Source organism: Nerophis lumbriciformis, linkage group LG17 (genome assembly GCF_033978685.3).
Source record: "Nerophis lumbriciformis linkage group LG17, RoL_Nlum_v2.1, whole genome shotgun sequence".
Taxonomy (NCBI): domain Eukaryota; kingdom Metazoa; phylum Chordata; class Actinopteri; order Syngnathiformes; family Syngnathidae; genus Nerophis; species Nerophis lumbriciformis.
The window spans coordinates 3967971-3988683 of NC_084564.2; the positions used below are offsets into that span (position 1 = coordinate 3967971).

The 20713-nt window shown below is 44.8% G+C and overlaps 1 protein-coding gene across 2 annotated transcripts in view; it reads left to right on the forward strand.

Annotated features, from left to right (window-relative positions):
* Positions 1–9213: 9213 nt before the first annotated feature.
* LOC133614371 (transmembrane protein 87A) overlaps positions 9214–20713 on the forward strand; it is a 49370-nt gene continuing 37870 nt past the window's right edge. The window contains exons 1-2 of one of the 2 annotated variants that reach the window (XM_061972272.1): positions 9214–9463; positions 9589–9661. In XM_061972272.1, coding sequence (XP_061828256.1) covers positions 9329–9463; positions 9589–9661 — 208 coding nt within the window. In that variant the 5' untranslated portion in view covers positions 9214–9328. The remainder of the gene's footprint in view (positions 9464–9588; positions 9662–20713) is intronic. The other variant, XM_061972271.1, reaches the window with a different exon arrangement.

Below are 20713 nucleotides of genomic sequence, written 5' to 3' on the forward strand. Positions count from 1 at the left end.
AATCTCCCCCACATTTTTGAATGGGTTTTTTTTCACAATCTTGACCAGGGCGCGGTGATCCCTATCGCTTGTACACTTTTTCTGACCACAGTTTTTCCTTCCCTTTGCCTCTCCATTAATGTGTTTGGACACAGAGCTCTGAGAACAGCCAGCCTCTTCAGCAATAACCTTTTGTGTCTTTCCCTCCTTATGCAATGTGTCGATGGTTGCCTTTTGGACAGCTGTCAAATCTGAAGTCTTCCCCATGTTTGTGTAGGCTTCAGAACTGGACTGAGAGACCATTTAAAGCCCTTTGCAGGTGTTTTGAGTTAATCAGCTGATTAGTTTGTGGCACCAGGTGTCTTCAAAATGTAACCCTTACACAATATTCTAATTTTGTGACACACGGAATTTTGGATTTTCATTTGTTGCCACTTCAAATCATCAAAATTAAATGAAATAAACATTTGAATGCATCAGTCTGTGTGCAATGAATAAATATAATGTACAAGTTACACCTTTTGAATGCAATTACTGAAATAAATCAAGTTTTTCAAAATATTCTAATTTACTGGCTTTTACCTGTGTATATATATATATATATATATATGTATATGTGTGTGTTCTGCCTCAGCTATTAAGATTACTTTATTTAGTGTGTGTTTATTTCCGAGTCATTTCAGTTGGTTCTGTTAAGTGAACTGTACCTTTTAAGAAACACGCAGATAGGTCACGTGTTTTAGACTCCGAAAAGATTTCAGACAGGTGCGCACAACTCCGCTTCATTCCTCAGCAAACAACTATCACATCTTATGCTGTTCGTGGCATCGTTGGTATGTACCCATATTTAATGTTTGTAGTACACAATGAGTCATATTTAGCTGTGAAATGTGTGTGTTTTATGATGTTAGAGTCTAACATCATAAGTTATGTGAACCTTCCCCAGGAGCATTGTTAAAATACTTTGGAGGCACAGAATCAGCCCAGAGCCAGTCCACATCCTCAGGCTCAACTGTGAGTGATGAATCAGGTGAGGAAAAGACTGTCACCATACAGTATACATATAATTTCTTAGTATAAACATTACACCTGAAGGGAAATTAATATAGTCAAAGTATCTCATTAATATGTGTGCCTATATGTATGCATTTCATCTTAGGTCCATCTCCATCCTCTACACCAGGGTCCTGTTTCTTTGAAACAAAAATAAATAAGAACTTTGAAAAAATGTGTCCTCTGCATTTGACCCATCCCTTGATCACCCCCTGGGAGGTGAGGGGAGCAGTGGGCAGCAGTGGTGCTGCGCCCGGGAATCATTTTTGGTGATTTAACCCCCAATTCCAAGCCTTGATGCTGAGTGCCAAGCAGGGAAGAATGCTGGTATGAGCTTTTAAACATAACCCGTTAACTGCTGCCAATCAAATGGTGAATAAGATACTCTTTAGGGTTCATATGTTTGTAAATCTGACTGTGATGAAGTCAGTGCCTCACCAGCCATCAACCTCACCGCACGTTACTGCTCTGTTGCTATTTGTTGTTGTGTCATAGATTTAACAAAAATCTTGCTTGATGTTTCATATGACTTTTTCAGCCTCGTGATTTCTTTTTTTCTTAGCTCTGAATCATGAGGAAATGTCTCTTCAAATTCGCGGTGCTCTTTCAGATAGTGACGTTTCAGATTTTCACTTTTCACCAGAGCAACAGTACTGTTGCATATTAGACACATTGGTCTGGTACTTGCAATAGGTAGGATGAAAACCTATTGCTCTGTCCATTCTTCCTTGAAACGTCGGTTTTCCCTGTCCACCTTTCTTTTACCAGCCTGAGCCAACTTGGAGCATGCCATTGTGATTTGATTCACATTCAGTGACTGACGAGTGAACAGTTAGCGAAGTAGCGATACGAGACAACTGTGTGCCTGCAGCGAAAGGTTCCATGCACTGTGCACATGTGTATGACCCAGGTGGTAACAGCCTATCAGCGCGTCGTTGTGATCGAGATGACAATCCATACCCCGGAATTAGCCAATCAGAGTGGCGTTCTCTCTCTCTCTCTCTCTCTCTCTCTCTCTCTGAGAGAGAGAGAGAGAGAGAGAGAGAGAGACGGAGTGAGTGAGACACGAGAAGTGTAAACGAAACGTGGAGATATTTGACTAAAAACAACGAAGAACATTGACTTGCGCTAGCGATAACTCACAGATGAATACAATTATTATATTTTTTATAATAATTATAATTATAATAATAAAAATAAAAAAATAAAAAAACTTTTATTTTTTATTTTTATTTTTTATTTTTTTTACTATAATTCGTGCTGGGTCCGGACGGACACGTCGCTGGGTCCGGACATGGACCGCGGTCCGCCTGTTGAGGATCACTGCTCTACAGTGCTCTCTCACACACCTCCACCCTCTGTGCCCACTGTCCCCTCCATGTCTGAAACCACAGCTGATTTATCTAGTAAGTTAACTGCAAAACACCCTTTATAATTGCTCATTGTACTGCAGAACATTCTGAGATGAATAATTATGTCCAACAGTGCAATTTAATGACCTTATAGGTCCTTCTTTTTTAGTCATTGTCTTTCTTTGGTCACTTCAGAATCAGAATCAGCTTTATTGTCATTACGCAAGGTAACGAGATTGAGGCCATTCCATACAGTGCGATGTGTGCATGCTAGAAAAACAATGTGCAAATATATAAAAATTTAAAAAATTTAGAAGTGCAATGAATATGGTGTGAAATGAATATATACATGAAAAAACAAAACAAAAACAGGGTGGTTGGTGGAATGGGTTATTGCACCGAAGAGAAGGCAGTTATGAGGGACAATGGGGCAGTCCGTTCAGGATGGTTATGGCCCTGGGGAAGAAGCTGTTCTTTAGCCTGTTTGTTTTGGTTTTAATGCACCTGTAGCGCTTCCCAGAGGGCAGCAGGTGGAACAGGTCAGAGCCAGGGTGGGTGCTGTCTTTGATGATGGCACTGGCTCTGTTGAGGCAGCGGGAGGTGTAGATGTCCGTCAGAGAGGGGGGAGGGCGGCCGATGATCTTCTGAGCCGTCTTGACCACTCTTTGCAGCCTCTCCCTGTCTGCTGCAGTGCAGCTGCCGTACCATACCGTAATACAGTAGGTCAGCAGGCTCTCGATGGACGAGCGGTAGAAGGTCAGCAGCAGGTCAGGCTTCAGGTTGTACTTCCAGAGGACTCTAAGGAAGTGTAGCCGCTGCTGAGCCTTCTTGATGATTGATGTGGTGTTGACTGTCCAGGAGAAGTCATTAGAGATGTGGACTCCAAGGTACCTGAAGGTGTGGACCCTCTCTACACGCTCGCCGTTGATGCAGAGGGGGGCAGGGTCGGTGCTGCTCCTCCTGAAGTCGACGATGATCTCTCTGGTCTTGCTGGTGTTGAGAGTGAGGTTGTTCTCCGAAGACCAGGCCGTCAGCTTCAGGACCTCCTCTCTGTAGGCAGCCTCGTCACCCCTGGAGATGAGCCCGACCACTGTGGTATCGTCGGCAAACTTGACGGTAAGGTTGTCACTGTGGGCCGGACTGCAGTCATGGGTGTAAAGGCAGTAGAGGAGGGGGCTCAGCACACAGCCACTTCCTCAGCAACTTCCACCACAACGTCCCCTTCACACCATGGACCATCATCAGCTCCGCCAGTTGACCCAGCTGTGTGGTCTTCTTTCCTCTCAGATTCAGACAGGACTGAGCAGGTGATCAGAGGACCACTGTCTATTAAGGAGAACTTTTCATTCCCCAAACGGCATGATGGCCGAAGTTTTCATTATCATTATACCTACAGACAGCTAGTCAATGGGGAAAAAGTCAAGCGTAGCTGGCTGACTTATTCAAGAAGTAAAGATGCAGTCTATTGCTTTTGCTGCAAATTATTTTCCAATAAGTCTTTAAAACTGGCAGCCGAGGGACAGCGGGATTGGGTCAACATAGGTGCACTGCTGAAACAGCATGAAAACAGTGAAGATCATTGTAGCAACATGGTGAAATGGAAGGAATTTGCCTTGCGTCTTTCAAAGGGGAAAACTATTGATGAATTTAACTTCAGTTCTCTTTGTACAAAGTAAACATTAAATATGAACAATTAACTAAAAATATAAACTCGTAATTAAAGACTAATATGTACAAGATGACACTTTTACTGTAAATACAAAGCTTTATCACTTGGACTGTTCAACCCCAGGCCACTCTTGTAGCTGAATGTCTTCTACGTTTTAAGATTAGGAACCATATGTGGCACTCTGGACATCATTCATTGGTATTATTTAGGTTCTTAACTGGGCCACCCCCATATCTTTATAAATGACATGTCATTTGTAAAGACATGCCAGGCTGACAATAGGATAATGTAAACAACACTGCCAGAGCCGCAATGAGTTTATAGTAGGTGTGTGAATGATCAACAATCAATATTATTGGCAGAAATAGAGGGCCCCAAAATCAAATTTTGCTTAGGGCCCCTCGGAGGCTTGGGCCGGCACTGGTGCCAATAGTTTGGCCGGCTTTCCGGATCAGTTTATCAATCCGGTTTGAGTCCCTTTTGCTGGTGCTGCTCCCCCAACCAACCACTGCAAAGTACAGGGCACTGGCCACAACAGACTGATAAAATATCTCCAACAGCCCATACTTGCCAACCCTCCCGAATTTTCCGGGAGACTCCCGAAATTCAGCGCCTCTCCCGAAAACCTCCCGGGACAAATATTCTCCCGAAAATCTCCCGATTTTCAGCCGGAGCTGGAAGCCACGCCCCCTCCAGCTCCATGCGGACCTGAGTGAGGACAGCCTTTTTTCATGACGGGAGGACAACAGGGTGACAAGAACTAAATCATCCAGACTAGAGATCAATTGTATTATTATGTTTATTTCACCTAAAAATAAATACATTTATTAATTAAAAAAATAAAATAAATAAATAAATTTACTATATTTTGCTAAAAACATCAAAAGTAATTGTATTTTTTCGTGACTCCTTATTACATCCAGCCATAGAATTATACATTAAAATAAATATATTTGAAATAATTGATTTTAAATTATCATAATAATTCATTTAAAATGACCATATTTAATTATTAAAATAATTGCTTGTTTATCAACAACTTTAGCATTTTATTCATTACATTTTGAAACTCTCAGAAGCCAAGTTATGATATATTCCTTAATATTTATTTATGCAAGTTTGAAGTATCAATTATCTAAACACAGTTTTGTTTGCATATTTTCAGGATGTAGATATATATACATATATATATATATATATATATATATATATATATATATATATATATATATATGGGCTTCACGGTGGCAGAGGGGTTAGTGCATCTGCCTCACAATACGAAGGTCCTGAGTAGTCTTGGGTTCAATCCCGGGCTCGGGATCTTTCTGTGTGGAGTTTGCATGTCCTCCCCGTGACTGCGTGGGTTCCCTCCGGGTACTCCGGCTTCCTCCCACTTCCAAAGACATGCACCTGGGGATAGGTTGATTGGCAACACTAAATTGGCCCTAGTGTGTGGATGTGAGTGTGAATGTTGTCTGTCTATCTGTGTTGGCCCTGCGATGAGGTGGCGACTTGTCCAGGGTGTACCCCGCCTTCCGCCCGATTGTAGCTGAGATAGGCTCCAGCACCCCCCGCGACCCCAAAAGGGAATAAGCGGTAGAAAATGGATGGATGGATATATATATATATTAGAGATGCGCGGTTTGCGGGCACAACCGCGGAGTCCGCGGATCGGGCGCATGAAATTTAAAAAAATTAGATTTTATCCGCGGGTCGGGTCGGGCGGTTGAAATAAAAAAAAATTAGATTTTAAATAGATTCAGGCGGGTGGCAGTTAAACCAATTGGGAAATATATATACATAGTTAAATGTTGTTACCCACATACGAAAAACGAGCAGGCACCTGCAGCATATGCCACAACAGAAGAAGAAAAAAAAAAGAGATGGACACTTTTACGGAGCGGAGAAGGGACGCCTCGCCGGGGTCCGGGACCAAGGCCCCTTCCCCCGAGAGGGCCCCACCGGGAGCCGTAGCTGAGGCGATCCGCGAGAAGGGCCCGACGCACGTCCAGGGTCACCACCGCGCCCACCGCACGACACCCCGCCTCGTCCGCCTTCGCCGCGGCCGGGGGCTCGTAACAGGGGTCACTCCGCGCGCTCCGCCCGCGCAGCTTACCTGCCCGCCACCCGCGTTGCCGGGGGCGCGTAACAGGGGTCACTCCGCGCGCAGTGCGCTCACGAAAGGGGTGGGGCAAGCAGAACTGGCGCTGCGGGATGAACCGAACGCCGGGTTAAGGCGCCCGATGCCGACGCTCATCAGACCCCAGAAAAGGTGTTGGTTGATATAGACAGCAGGACGGTGGCCATGGAAGTCGGAACCCGCTAAGGAGTGTGTAACAACCCACCTGCCGAATCAACTAGCCCTGAAAATGGATGGCGCTGGAGCGTCGGGCCCATACTCTGCCGTCGCCGGCAGCGAGAGCAGCGAGGGCTAGGCCGCGACGAGTAGGATGGGCGCCGCGGTGCACGCTGAAGCCTCTGGCGCGAGCCCGGGTGCGAGGGACATCGCACCTCCACGCGCTTGGAGGTGCGCTCAGCACGGCTCCCAGATGATTGCTGCATTGGATCAGTCTCCTTTCTTTAACAGGCAAAAGCTTTATAACCTCACTAATGCCTTGCATCGTCTATATTAGATATATAACAACGGGCGGGTGCGGTGTTGATTAAATGTTAATTTGGGTGGATGGCGGGTGGTTGACGACTTTTGTCATGCGGTTGCGGATGAAATAATTGCCTATCCGCGCATCTCTAATATATATATATTAGAGATGCGCGGTTTGCGGGCACAACCGCGGAGTCCGCGGATTATCCGCCGATCGGGCGGATGAAATTTTAAAAAATTAGATTTTATCCGCGGGTCGGGTCGGGTCGGGCGAAATAAAAAAGAATTCGATTTTAAATAGATTCAGGCAGGTGGCAGTTAAACCAATTCGGAAATATATATACATAGTTAAATGTTGTTACCCACATATGAAAAACGAGCAGGCACCTGCAGCATATGCCACAACAGAAGAAGAAAAAAAAAAAGAGATGGACACTTTTACGGAGCGGAGAAGGGACGCCTCGCCGGGGTCCGGGACCGAGGCCCCTTCCCCCGAGAGGGCCCCACCGTAGCTGAGGTGATCCGCGAGAAGGGCCCGACGCACGTCCAGGGTCACCACCGCGCCCACCGCACCGACACCCCGCCTCGTCCGCCTTCGCCGCGGCCGGCGTCACGCGCAGCAGGTAAGCAGCTTACCTGCCCGCCACCCCCGTGGCCGGGGGCTCGTAACAGGGGTCACTCCGCGCGCTCCACCCGCGCAGCTTACCTGAACGCCACCCGCGTTGCCGGGGGCGCGTAACAGGGGTCACTCCGCGCGCAGTGCGCTCACGAAAGGGGTGGGGCTCACCCTGGTTGATATAGACAGCAGCTAGGACGGTGGCCATGGAAGTCGGAACCCGCTAAGGAGTGTGCAACAACCCACCTGCCGAATCAACTAGCCCTGAAAATGGATGGCGCTGGAGCGTCGGGCCCATATACCCGGCCGTCGCTGGCAGCGAGACGCGCTTGGAGGTGCGCTCAGCGCGACTCCCATATGATTGCGCACTGGTGTGCGTCTGGGTCGTGACAGCGTGGCACGCGAATGTCTGTGCTGCATTGGATCAGTCTCCTTTCTTTAACAGGCAAAAGCTTTATAACCTCACTAATGCCTTGTATCGTCTATATTAGATATATAACAACGGGCGGGTGCGGTTCTGATCAAATGTTAGATCGGGTGGATTGCGGATGGTTGACGACTTTCTGATGCGGTTGCGGATGAAATAATTGCCTATCCGCGCATCTCTAATATGTATATATATATGTATGAAATACTTGACTTGGTGAATTCTAGCTGTCAATATACTCCTCCCTCTTAACCACGCCCCCACCCCCCACCTCCCGAAATCGGAGGTCTCAAGGTTGGCAAGTATGGCAGCAAGCTGTTGGCATACCTGCCAACCTTGAGACCTCCGATTTCGGGAGGTGGGGGGTGGGGGCGTGGTCGGGGGTGGGGCGGGGCGTGGTTGGGGGCGTGGTTAAGAGGGAGGAGTATATTGACAGCTAGAATTCACCAAGTCAAGTATATATATATATATATATATATATATATATATATATATATAAATATATATATATATATATATATAGATATCTACATCCTGAAAATATGCAAACAAAACTGTGTTTAGATAATTGATACTTCAAACTTGCATAAATAAATATTAAGGAATATATCATAACTTGGCTTCTGAGAGTTTCAAAATGTAATGAATAAAATGCTAAAGTTGTTGATAAACAAGCAATTATTTTAATAATTAAATATGGTCATTTTAAATGAATTATTATGATAATTTAAAATCAATTATTTCAAATATGCTTATTTTAATGTATAATTCTATGGCTGGATGTAATAAGGAGTCACGAAAAAATACAATTACTTTTGATGTTTTTAGCAAAATATAGTAAAAATGTATTTAGTTTAAAAAAAAAAAAAAAAAAAAAAAATATTTATTTTTAGGTGAGATAAACATAATAATACAATGTATCTCTAGTCTGGATGATTTAGTTCTTGTCACCCTGTTGTCCTCCCGTCATGAAAAAAGGCTGTCCTCACTCAGGTCCGCATGGAGCTGGAGAGGGCGTGGCTTCCAGCGCGGGCTGAAAATCGGGAGATTTTCGGGAGAATATTTGTCCCGGGAGGTTTTCGGGAGAGGCGCTGAATTTCGGGAGTCTCCCGGAAAATTCGGGAGGGTTGGCAAGTATGGCTTGCTGCACACATTAAAGGACCTAAGCTTCCTCAGGAAAAAGAGTCTGCTCACGCCCTTCTTGTAAACAGCCTTGACTTTTGTGTGAATTATAAATGTATGTTTGTTGTTCAATAAAAAAAACAAAAATAACAACTTGTATTTACTTTGATTTGCAGTGACTCATGAAAGCGCTAGTGTTTGCGCCCTCTCGTGGCCGCAAAAAAAGAACTGCAGCATATATCGTTGATGAAAGCTCGTCCTCTACTGGCCGCTGTGGCCAACGACAACAACATTGACGGTAAATTCATCACTCCAGTGTTTTTTGATTCGTCATTTCAGCATGAGACTCGCGTGTTTGAAGCGTGATATCAAAAAGTCACAAAGCGCCGAACGTCCTTTCCCACAATGCTTCGCGCCTCCCTCGTCGACGCACCCGGAAGCAGGAAGTGAAGAGCTCCAACAAGCCACTTGACGCGGTGGCTTATTTAATTTTAAACTCTGTGCGCTAATGGCGGACTCTGGGCGTCCGAAGTGGACTGGGGTGGCGGCGGCGTGGACGCTTCTTTTGCTGATATTGGCGGGACGAAATGGACCGACCAGCGCCTTGTCCGAGCCGGGGAAATGGGCCCTGGACCTCGACAGTGTGAGTTCCTTTTTTCTTTCTTTTTTTTCTCTTTTTTTTTTACAATGGCGACATGTGAATAACACTCCATTAGAATTGTGCTTCCCGAAATACAAAGACTACGTTCACTTTCTGTTGTCTTCTAGAACACTTTGAGGACACACAACTATTTTGTGTTTGCCAAAACCCTCTTCAACAACAGCGTCATCCATCTTAAATGTAAGTTTCCCCATTTATCTCATGTGGTCCGCCCTCACCTTCACCGTGTTAATGTGTGTGTGTGTGTGTGTGTGTGTGTGTGTGTGTGTGTGTGTGTCCTTCTTGAGACGTCAACGAGGAAAAGTAGCTTCCATATGAGGAGGTGTGAACAAGTGATGACATAAATCATGGTCCCAATAACATTGCATCTCATTGAGAATGTCTCATTTGCACCCCGGGTGGTGAAATCCATCAAAATTACCGTATTTTCCGCACTATAAGGCGCACCGGATTATTAGCCGCACCTTCTATGAATTACATATTTCATAATTTTGTCCACCAATAAGCCGCCCCGGACTATAAGCCGCGCCTACGCTGCGCTAAAGTGAATGTCAAAAAAACGCTGCGCTAAAGTGAATGTCAAAAAAACAGTCAGATAGTTCAGTCAAACTTTAATAATATATTGAAAACCAGCGTTCTAACAACTCTGTCCCAAAATGTACGCAAATGTGCAATCACAAACATAGTAAAATTCAAAATGGTGTAGAGCAATAGTAACATAATGTTGCTCGAACGTTAATGTCACAACACACAAAATAAACATAGCGCTCACCTTCTGAAGTTATTCTTCATTCGTAAATCCTTCGAATTCTTCGTCTTCGGTGTCCGAATTGAAAAGTTGCGCAAGCGTGGTATCCAAAATGGCCGGTTCCGTCTCGTCGAAGTCATCGGGAGTCAGTGTCGCTGTTGTTCTGTGAATCCTGCCTTCCGGAAAGCTCGGACCACAGTTGTGACCGAAATATCTGCCCAGGCATTTACGATCCACTGGCAAATGTTGGCGTATGTCGTCCGGCGCTGTCTGCCCGTCTTAGTGAAGGTGTGTTCGCCTTCGGAGCTGTGTGAAAAAAGCCACCCGGCCTCTTCGCGTAAACTTCCCTTAACCACTCGCTCATCTTTTCTTCATCCATCCCTTCGAGTTAGCTTTTATGATGACGCCGGCTGGAAAGGTCTCTTTTGGCAAGGTCTTCCTTTTGAATATCACCATGGGTGGAAGTTAGCATGGCAAGCTAGAACCACAGTGAAGGATGACTTCTCATTCCCTGTGGTGCGAATATTCACCGTACGTGCTCCCGTTCCACAGTGCGGTTCACAGGAATATCAGTTGCTGTGAAATACGGTAGTAATCCGTGTGCGGATGGAGAGATTGCGTCTTTTTATGAACCGGATCCTTTTCGCTTAGTAGGAGCCATTTTGTGGTCTTTACAGATGTAAACAGGAAATGAAACGTACGGTGATATCCGCGCGTTTTTTCTTCTTCTTCCGGGGGCGGGCGGTAGCTTACAGTAGAAGAAGAAGCGCTTCCTGTTCTATGGGGGCGGGTGCTTACCTTGGCGGTTGCTTGCGTAGAAGAAGAAGCGCTTCCTGTTCTACCGGGAAAAAAGATGGCGGCTGTTTACCGAAGTTGCGAGATCGAAACTTTATGAAAATGAATCGTAATAAAGCGCACCGGGTTATAAGGCGCACTGTTAGCTTTTGAGAAAATTTGTGGTTTTTAGGTGCGCCTTATAGTGCGGAAAATACGGTAGGGTGGTCCCAAAAATTGACTGTCCATTAGAGATGCGCGGATAGGCAATTATTTCATCCGCAACCGCATCAGAAAGTCGTCAACCATCCGCCATCCACCCGATCTAACATTTGATCAGAACCGCACCCGCCCGTTGTTATATACCGTATTTTCCGCACCATAAGCCGCCCTGGGTTATAAGCCGCGCCTTCAATGAACGGCATATTTCAAAACTTTGTCCACCTATAAGCCGCCCCGTGTTATAAGCCGCATCTAACTGCGCTAAAGGGAATGTCAAAAAAACAGTCAGATAGGTCAGTCAAACTTTAATAATATAAAAGTTAAAGTTAAAAGTACCAATGATTGTCACACACACACTAGGTGTGGCGAGATTATTCTCTGCATTTGACCCATCACCCTTGATCACCCCCTGGGAGGTGAGGGGAGCAGTGGGCAGCAGCGGTGGCCGCGCCCGGGAATCATTTTTGGTGATTTAACCCCCAATTCCAACCCTTGATGCTGAGTGCCAAGCAGGAAGGTAATGGGTCCCATTTTTATAGTCTTTGGTATGACTCGAAAATGTATTAAAATATATTAAAAACCAGCGTTCTAACAACTCTGTTCACTCCCAAAATGTACGGTAATGTGCAAATGTGCAATCAATAAGCATCAATACCGTATTTTCCGCACTATAAGGCGCACCGGATTATTAGCCGCACCTTCTATGAATTACATATTTCATAATTTTGTCCACCAATAAGCCGCCCCGGACTATAAGCCGCGCCTACGCTGCGCTAAAGTGAATGTCAAAAAAACGCTGCGCTAAAGTGAATGTCAAAAAAACAGTCAGATAGTTCAGTCAAACTTTAATAATATATTGAAAACCAGCGTTCTAACAACTCTGTCCCAAAATGTACGCAAATGTGCAATCACAAACATAGTAAAATTCAAAATGGTGTAGAGCAATAGTAACATAATGTTGCTCGAACGTTAATGTCACAACACACAAAATAAACATAGCGCTCACCTTCTGAAGTTATTCTTCATTCGTAAATCCTTCGAATTCTTCGTCTTCGGTGTCCGAATTGAAAAGTTGCGCAAGCGTGGTATCCAAAATGGCCGGTTCCGTCTCGTCGAAGTCATCGGGAGTCAGTGTCGCTGTTGTTCTGTGAATCCTGCCTTCCGGAAAGCTCGGACCACAGTTGTGACCGAAATATCTGCCCAGGCATTTACGATCCACTGGCAAATGTTGGCGTATGTCGTCCGGTGCTGTCTGCCCGTCTTAGTGAAGGTGTGTTCGCCTTCGGAGCTGTGTGAAAAAAGCCACCCGGCCTCTTCGCGTAAACTTCCCTTAACCACTCGCTCATCTTTTCTTCATCCATCCATCCCTTCGAGTTAGCTTTTATGATGACGCCGGCTGGAAAGGTCTCTTTTGGCAAGGTCTTCCTTTTGAATATCACCATGGGTGGAAGTTAGCATGGCAAGCTAGAACCACAGTGAAGGATGACTTCTCATTCCCTGTGGTGCGAATATTCACCGTACGTGCTCCCGTTCCACAGTGCGGTTCACAGGAATATCAGTTGCTGTGAAATACGGTAGTAATCCGTGTGCGGATGGAGAGATTGCGTCTTTTTATGAACCGGATCCTTTTCGCTTAGTAGGAGCCTTTTTGTGGTCTTTACAGATGTAAACAGGAAATGAAACGTACGGTGATATCCGCGCGTTTTTTCTTCTTCTTCCGGGGGCGGGCGGTAGCTTACAGTAGAAGAAGAAGCGCTTCCTGTTCTATGGGGGCGGGTGCTTACCTTGGCGGTTGCTTGCGTAGAAGAAGAAGCGCTTCCTGTTCTACCGGGAAAAAAGATGGCGGCTGTTTACCGAAGTTGCGAGATCGAAACTTTATGAAAATGAATCGTAATAAAGCGCACCGGGTTATAAGGCGCACTGTTAGCTTTTGAGAAAATTTGTGGTTTTTAGGTGCGCCTTATAGTGCGGAAAATACGGTAGGGTGGTCCCAAAAATTGACTGTCCATTAGAGATGCGCGGATAGGCAATTATTTCATCCGCAACCGCATCAGAAAGTCGTCAACCATCCGCCATCCACCCGATCTAACATTTGATCAGAACCGCACCCGCCCGTTGTTATATACCGTATTTTCCGCACCATAAGGCGCCCTGGGTTATAAGCCGCGCCTTCAATGAACGGCATATTTCAAAACTTTGTCCACCTATAAGCCGCCCGGTGTTATAAGCCGCATCTAACTGCGCTAAAGGGAATGTCAAAAAAACAGTCAGATAGGTCAGTCAAACTTTAATAATATAAAAGTTAAAGTTAAAGTACCAATGATTGTCACACACACACTAGGTGTGGCGAGATTATTCTCTGCATTTGACCCATCACCCTTGATCACCCCCTGGGAGGTGAGGGGAGCAGTGGGCAGCAGCGGTGGCCGCGCCCGGGAATCATTTTTGGTGATTTAACCCCCAATTCCAACCCTTGATGCTGAGTGCCAAGCAGGAAGGTAATGGGTCCCATTTTTATAGTCTTTGGTATGACTCAAAAATGTATTAAAATATATTAAAAACCAGCGTTCTAACAACTCTGTTCACTCCCAAAATGTACGGTAATGTGCAAATGTGCAATCAATAAGCATCAATAACTTAATGTTACTCGAACGTTAATGTCACAACACACAAAATAAACATAACGCTCACTTTTTGAAGTTATTCTTCATTCATAAATCCCTCGAATTCTTCTTCTTCGGTGTCCGAATTAAAAAGTTGGGCGAATACGGGATCCAAAATGGCCGGCTCCGTCTCGTCGCAGTTCTGTGAATCCTGCCTTCCGGAAAGCTCGGACCACAGTTGTGACCGAAATATCCGCCCAGGCATTTACGATCCACTGGCAGATGTTGGCGTATGTCGTCCGGCGCTGTCTCCCTGTCTTAGTGAAGGTGTGTTCGCCTTCGGTCATCCATTGTTCCCACGCCGTTCGCAGTCGTGCTTTAAATGCCATGTTGACACCAATATCGAGCGGTTGGAGTTCTTTGGTTAAATATTGCCTTAAGTTTAAATTCTGCGTTATACGCGTGTCGCTTAGTAGGAGCCATTTTGTGGTCTTTACAGATGTAAACACACAAATGAAATGAAACGCAATATCCGGGGGCTTCTTCTTCTATGGGGCGGGTGGTTGCTTACAGTAGAAGAAGAAGCGCTTCCTCTTCTATGGGTGCGGGTGCTTACCCTGGCGGTTGCTTACCATAGAAGAAGAAGCGCTTCCTCTTCTACGGGGAAAAAAGATGGCGGCTGTTTACCGTAGTTGCGAGACCGAAACTTTATGAAAATAAATATTTATATTAATCCATATATAAGGCGCACCGGGTTATAAGCCGCACTGTCAGCTTTTGTGAAAATTTGTGGTTTTTAGGTGCGGCTTATAGTGCGGAAAATACGGTATCTAATATAGACGATGCAAGGCATTAGTGAGGTTATAAAGCTTTTGCCTGTTAAAGAAAGGAGACTGATCCAATGCAGCACAGACATTCGCGTGCCACGCTGTCACGACCCAGACGCACACCAGTGCGCAATCGTATGGGAGCCGCGCTGAGCGCACCTCCAAGCGCGTCTCGTTGCCGGCGACGGCCGGGTATATGGGCCCGACGCTCCAGCGCCATCCATTTTCAGGGCTAGTTGATTCGGCAGGTGGGTTGTTACACACTCCTTAGCGGGTTCCGACCTCCATGGCCACCGTCCTGCTGTCTATATCAACCAGGGTGAGCCCCACCCCTTTCGTGAGCGCACTGCGCGCGGAGTGACCCCTGTTACGAGCCCCCGGCAACGCGGGTGGCGGGCAGGTAAGCTGCTTACCTGCTGCGCGTGACGCCGGCCGCGGCGAAGGCGGACGAGGCGGGGTGTCGGTGCGGTGGGCGCGGTGGTGACCCTGGACGTGCGTCGGGCCCTTCTCGCGGATCGCCTCAGCTACGGCTCCCGGTGGGGCCCTCTCGGGGGAAGGGGCCTCGGTCCCGGACCCCGGCGAGGCATCCCTTCTCCGCTCCGTAAAAGTGTCCATCTCTTTTTCTTTTTTTTTCTTCTGTTGTGGCATATGCTGCAGGTGCCTGCTCGTTTTTCGTATGTGGGTAACAACATTTAACTATGTATATATATTTCCCAATTGGTTTAACTGCCACCCGCCTGAATCTATTTAAAATCTAATTTTTTTTAATTTTAACCGCCCGACCCGACCCGCGGATAAAATCAATTTTTTTTTAATTTCATCCGCCCGATCCGCGGATAATCCGCGGACTCCGCGGTTGTGCCCGCAAACCGCGCATCTCTACCGGGTGGTGAAATCCATCAAAATTAGGGTGGTCCCAAAAATTGACTGTCCATCCATCCATCCATCCATCCATCTTCTTCCGCTTATCCGGGTCGGGTCGCGGGGGCAGCAGCCTAAGCAGGGAAGCCCAGACTTCCCTCTCCCCAGCCACTTCGTCCAGCTCCTCCCGGGGGATCCCGAGGCGTTCCCAGGCCAGCCGGGAGACATAGTCTTCCCAACGTGTCCCGGGTCTTCCCCGTGGCCTCCTACCGGTCGGACGTGCCCTAAACACCTCCCGAGGGAGGCGCTCGGGTGGCATCCTGACCAGATGCCCGAACCACCTCATCTGGCTCTTCTCGGTGTGGAGGAGCAGCGGCTTTACTTTGAGCTCCCCCCGAATGACAGAGCTTCTCACCCTATCTCTAAGGGAGAGCCCCGCCACCCGGCGGAGGAAACTCATTTGGGCCGCTTGTACCCGTGATCTTGTCCTTTCGGTCATAACCCAAAGCTCGTGACCATAGGTGAGGATGGGAACGTAGATCGACCGGTAAATTGAGAGCTTTGCCTTCCGGCTCAGCTCCTTCTTCACCACAACGGATCGATACAGCGTCCGCATTACTGAAGACGCCGCACCGATCCGCCTGTCGATCTCACCATCCACTCTTCCCTCACTCGTGAACAAGACTCCGAGGTACTTGAACTCCTCCACTTGGGGCAAGATCTCCTCCCCAACCCGGACATGGCACTCCACCCTTTTCCGGGAGAAATTGACTGTCAACATATGAAATAACAAGTGTGTGTAAATGTTTTTTGAAGTGCTCCCCTTCTGGGCTACATATGTAATAACATGTTTGTGTGTGTGTGTGTGTGTGTGTGTGTGTGTGTAAGTAAGATATTGAAATTCGCCCCCTTTGGCCCAAATTATTAAAAATAATAAATAAATATTAGAGATGTCCGATAATGGCTTTTTTGCCGATATTCCGATATTGTCCAACTCTTAATTACCGATACGATATATACAGTCGTGGAATTAACACATTATTATGCCTGATTGTGTTGTGATGCCCCGCTGGATGCATTAAACAATGTAACAAGGTTTTCCAAAATAAATTGACTCAAGTCATGGGAAAAAAATGCCAACATGGCACTGCCATATTTATTATTGAAGTCACAAAGTGCATTTTTTTTAACATGCCTCAAAACAGCAGCTCGGAATTTGGGACATGTCATTTTACTCAACGCAAGTCAAATTTTTACAAGAAAAACTGAACATTTGTGGAATTTTACTCCATAACAGTGGCAATTTTACAAGAAGAGCTAAACATTTTGGCAATTTATGAAAAGAGTCTTAATTTTAAAAAACGGTAAATGGGTTGTACTTGTATAGCGCTTTTCTATCTTTTTAAGGAACTCAAAGCGCTTTGACACTATTTCCACATTCACCCATTCACACACACTTTTACACACTGATGGCGGGAGCTGCACGGCGCTAACCAAGGGTGAAGTGTCTTCCTCAAGGAAGTGAAGTGAAGTGAATTATATTTATATAGCGCTTTTCTCTAGTGACTCAAAGACACAACAGACGTGACGAGGATGGCAGAAGGTGGGGATTGAACCAGTAACCCTCAGATTGCTGGCACGGCCACTCTCCCAACTTCGCCACGCCGTCCCCCGTAATTTTACTCGACAAAAGTCACAATTTTATGAGAAAACTTTAAAATTTTTGGCAATATTATAATAATAATCAGAATTTTACTTGGCAAAATTATGACAAAAGTCATAATTTTACTCAAAAAATGTCACTATTTTACAAGAACAACAAAAAAAAGGCAATATTGTGATAAAAGTCTGAATTTTATATGACAAATGTCACCATTTTGCATTACAAAGTAATAATTTCACATAAAAAAGTAATAATTGTACGAGAAAATATTGCAATATTACAGAAACAGAAAGAATATGAGAAATTGTTCCTGTTTTTATAAGAAAAAAGTGTTAAAGTTGTTTATACGGCCACCCCAAGGGTTTCTGGGTATTTGTTCTGTTGTGTTTATGTTGTGTTACGGTGCGGATGTTCTCCCGAAAGGTGTTTGTCATTCTTGTTTGGTGTGGGTTCACAGTGTGGCGCATATTTGTAACAGTGTTAAAGTTGTTTATACGGCCACCCCAAGGGTTTCTGGGTATTTGTTCTGTTGTGTTTATGTTGTGTTTCGGTGCGGATGTTCTCCCGAAAGGTGTTTGTCATTCTTGTTCGGTGTGGGTTCACAGTGTGGCGCATATTTGTAACAGTGTTAAAGTTGTTTATACGGCCACCCTCAGTGTAACCTGTATGGCTGTTGACCAAGTATGCTTGCATTCACTTGTGTGTGTGAAAAGCCGTAGATATTATGTGATTGGGCCGGCACGCAAAGGAAGTGCCTTTAAAGTTTATTGGCGCTCTGTACTGTTTTAAAAAGTCATACATTTTACTTTTTAAAACCGATATCGATAATTTGGAATATTACATTTTAAAGCATTTATCGGCCGACAATATTGGCAGTCCGATATTATCGGACATCCCTAATAAATATGTATATAGACATCATGTGATAACTTGAAGTAAATAAGAAAGATTAAAAAATGTTACAAACCAAAAATTTAACAAAAAAACCAAACTAAAATCAGTCTTTTTCTCACAATGTGTCGACTGTTTTTTTATAAAAACGGGAACAATTTCTCATATTCTTTCTATTTCTGTAATAAATGATAAATGATAAATGGGTTGTATTTGTATAGCGCTTTTCTACCTTCAAGGTACTCAAAGCGCTTTGACACTACTTCCACATTTACCCATTCACACACACATTCACACACTGATGGAGGGAGCTGCCATGCAAGGCGCTAACCAGCACCCATCAGGAGCAAGGGTGAAGTGTCTTGCTCAGGACACAACGGACATGACGAGGTTGGTACTAGGTGGGGATTGAACCAGGGACCCTTGGGTTGCGCACGGCCACTCTCCCACTGTGCCACGCCGTCCCTTAAACATCTTATAAGACAACCTAAACGGTCCATAAGTGATCAAGTCATCAGAGGCTTCATCGGTTCTTTCTCATGACTAGATAGGACAGCTCGAATTTTAAACAAGAACCGATGAAATAGTCTTCTAAGACCACCTGGACAGTCCAGTTGTGAACAATTCAATAGAAGCTTCATCGGTTCTTTCTCATGACTAGATAGGACAGCTCGAGTTTTAAACAAGAACCGATGAAATAGTATTCTAAGACAACCTGGACAGTCCAGTTGTGAATGATTCATTAGAGGCGTCATCTGTTCTTTCTCATGACTAGATAGGACAGCTCGAGTCTTTCGGCAAGAACCGATGAAATAGTCTTCTAGGACAACCTGGACAGTCCAGTTATGAACGATTAATTAGAGGCTTCATCGGTTCTTTCTCATGACTAGATAGGACAGCTCGAGTTTTAAACAAGAACTGATTAAATAGTCTTCTAAGATAACCTGGACAGTCCAGTTGTGAACGATTCATTAGAGGCTTCATCGGTTCTTTCTCATGACTAGATAGGACAGCTCCAGTTTTAAACAAGAACCGATGAAATAGTCTTCTAAGACAAACTGGACAATCCAGTAGTGATCAATTAATTAGAGGCTTCATCGGTTCTTTCTCATGACTGAATAGGACAGCTCGGGTTTTTCAAAAAGAACCGATGAAATAGTCTTCTAAGACAACCTGGACAGTCCAGTTGTATAAGGATTCATTAGAGGCTTCATCTGTTCTTTCTCATGACTAGATAGGACAGCTCGAGTTTTAAACAAGAATCGATGAAATAGTCTTCTAAGGCCACCTGAATATTGCAATATTGTCTCGTAAAATGATCACTTTTTTATATGAAATTATGGTGACATTTGTCATATAAAATTCTGACTTTTATCACAATATTGCCATTTTTTTTGTTGTTCTTGTAAAATAGTGACATTTTTTGAGTAAAATTATGACTTTTCTCCCAGTTTTGACATGTAAAATTCCGATTATTATTATGATATTGCCAACATTTGAAAGTTTTCTTATAAAATTGTGACTTTTGTCGAGTAAAATTAAGACTCCCTTCATAAAATTGCCAAAATGTTAAGCTTTTCTTGTAAAATTGCCACTGTTATTGAGTAAAATTCCAACTTTTATCATGATATTCGTATTATCGTACGCAAATACGGTGTTAGCTTTCATTGTTATGCTGATGACACCCAACTCTACATGCCCCTAAAGCTGACCAACACGCTGGATTGTAGTCAGCTGGAGGCGTGTCTTAATGAAATTAAACAATGGATGTCCGCTAACTTCTTGCAACTCAACGCCAAGAAAACGGAAATGCTGATTATCGGTCCTGCTAAACACCGACATTTATTTAATAATACCACCTTAACATTTGACAACCAAACAATTACACAAGGCGAATCAGTAAAGAATCTGGGTATTATTTTCGACCCAACTCTCTCCTTTGAGTCACACATTAAGAGCGTTACTAAAACAACTCTCTCCTTTGAATCACACATTAAGAGTGTTACTAAAACGGCCTTCTTTCATCTCCGTAATATCGCTAAAATTCGTTCTATTTTATCCACTAGCGACGCTGAGATCATTATTCATGCGTTCGTTACGTCTCGTCTCGACTACTGTAACGTGTTATTTTCGGGTCTCCCTATGTCTAGCATTAAAAGATTACAGTTGGTACAAAATGCGGCTGCTAGACTTTTGACAAGAACAAGAAAGTTTGATCATATTACGCCTATACTGGCTCAACTGCACTGGCTTCCTGTGCACTTAAGATGTGACTTTAAGGTTTTACTACTTACGTATAAAATACTACACGGTCTAGCTCCGTCCTATCTTGTCGATTGCATTGTACCATATGTCCCGGCAAGAAATCTGCCTTCAAAGAACTCCGGCTTATTAGTGATTCCCAGAGCCCAAAAAAAGTCTGCGGGCTATAGAGCGTTTTCTATTGGGGCTCCAGTACTATGGAATGCCCTCCCGGTAACAATTAGAGATGCTACCTCAGTAGAAGCATTTAAGTCCCATCTTAAAACTCATTTGTATACTCTAGCCTTTAAATAGACCCCCCTTTTAGACCAGTTGATCTGCCGTTTCTTTTCTTTTCTCCTCTGCTCCCCTTTTCCTTGTGGAAGGGGGGGGGGGGGGGCA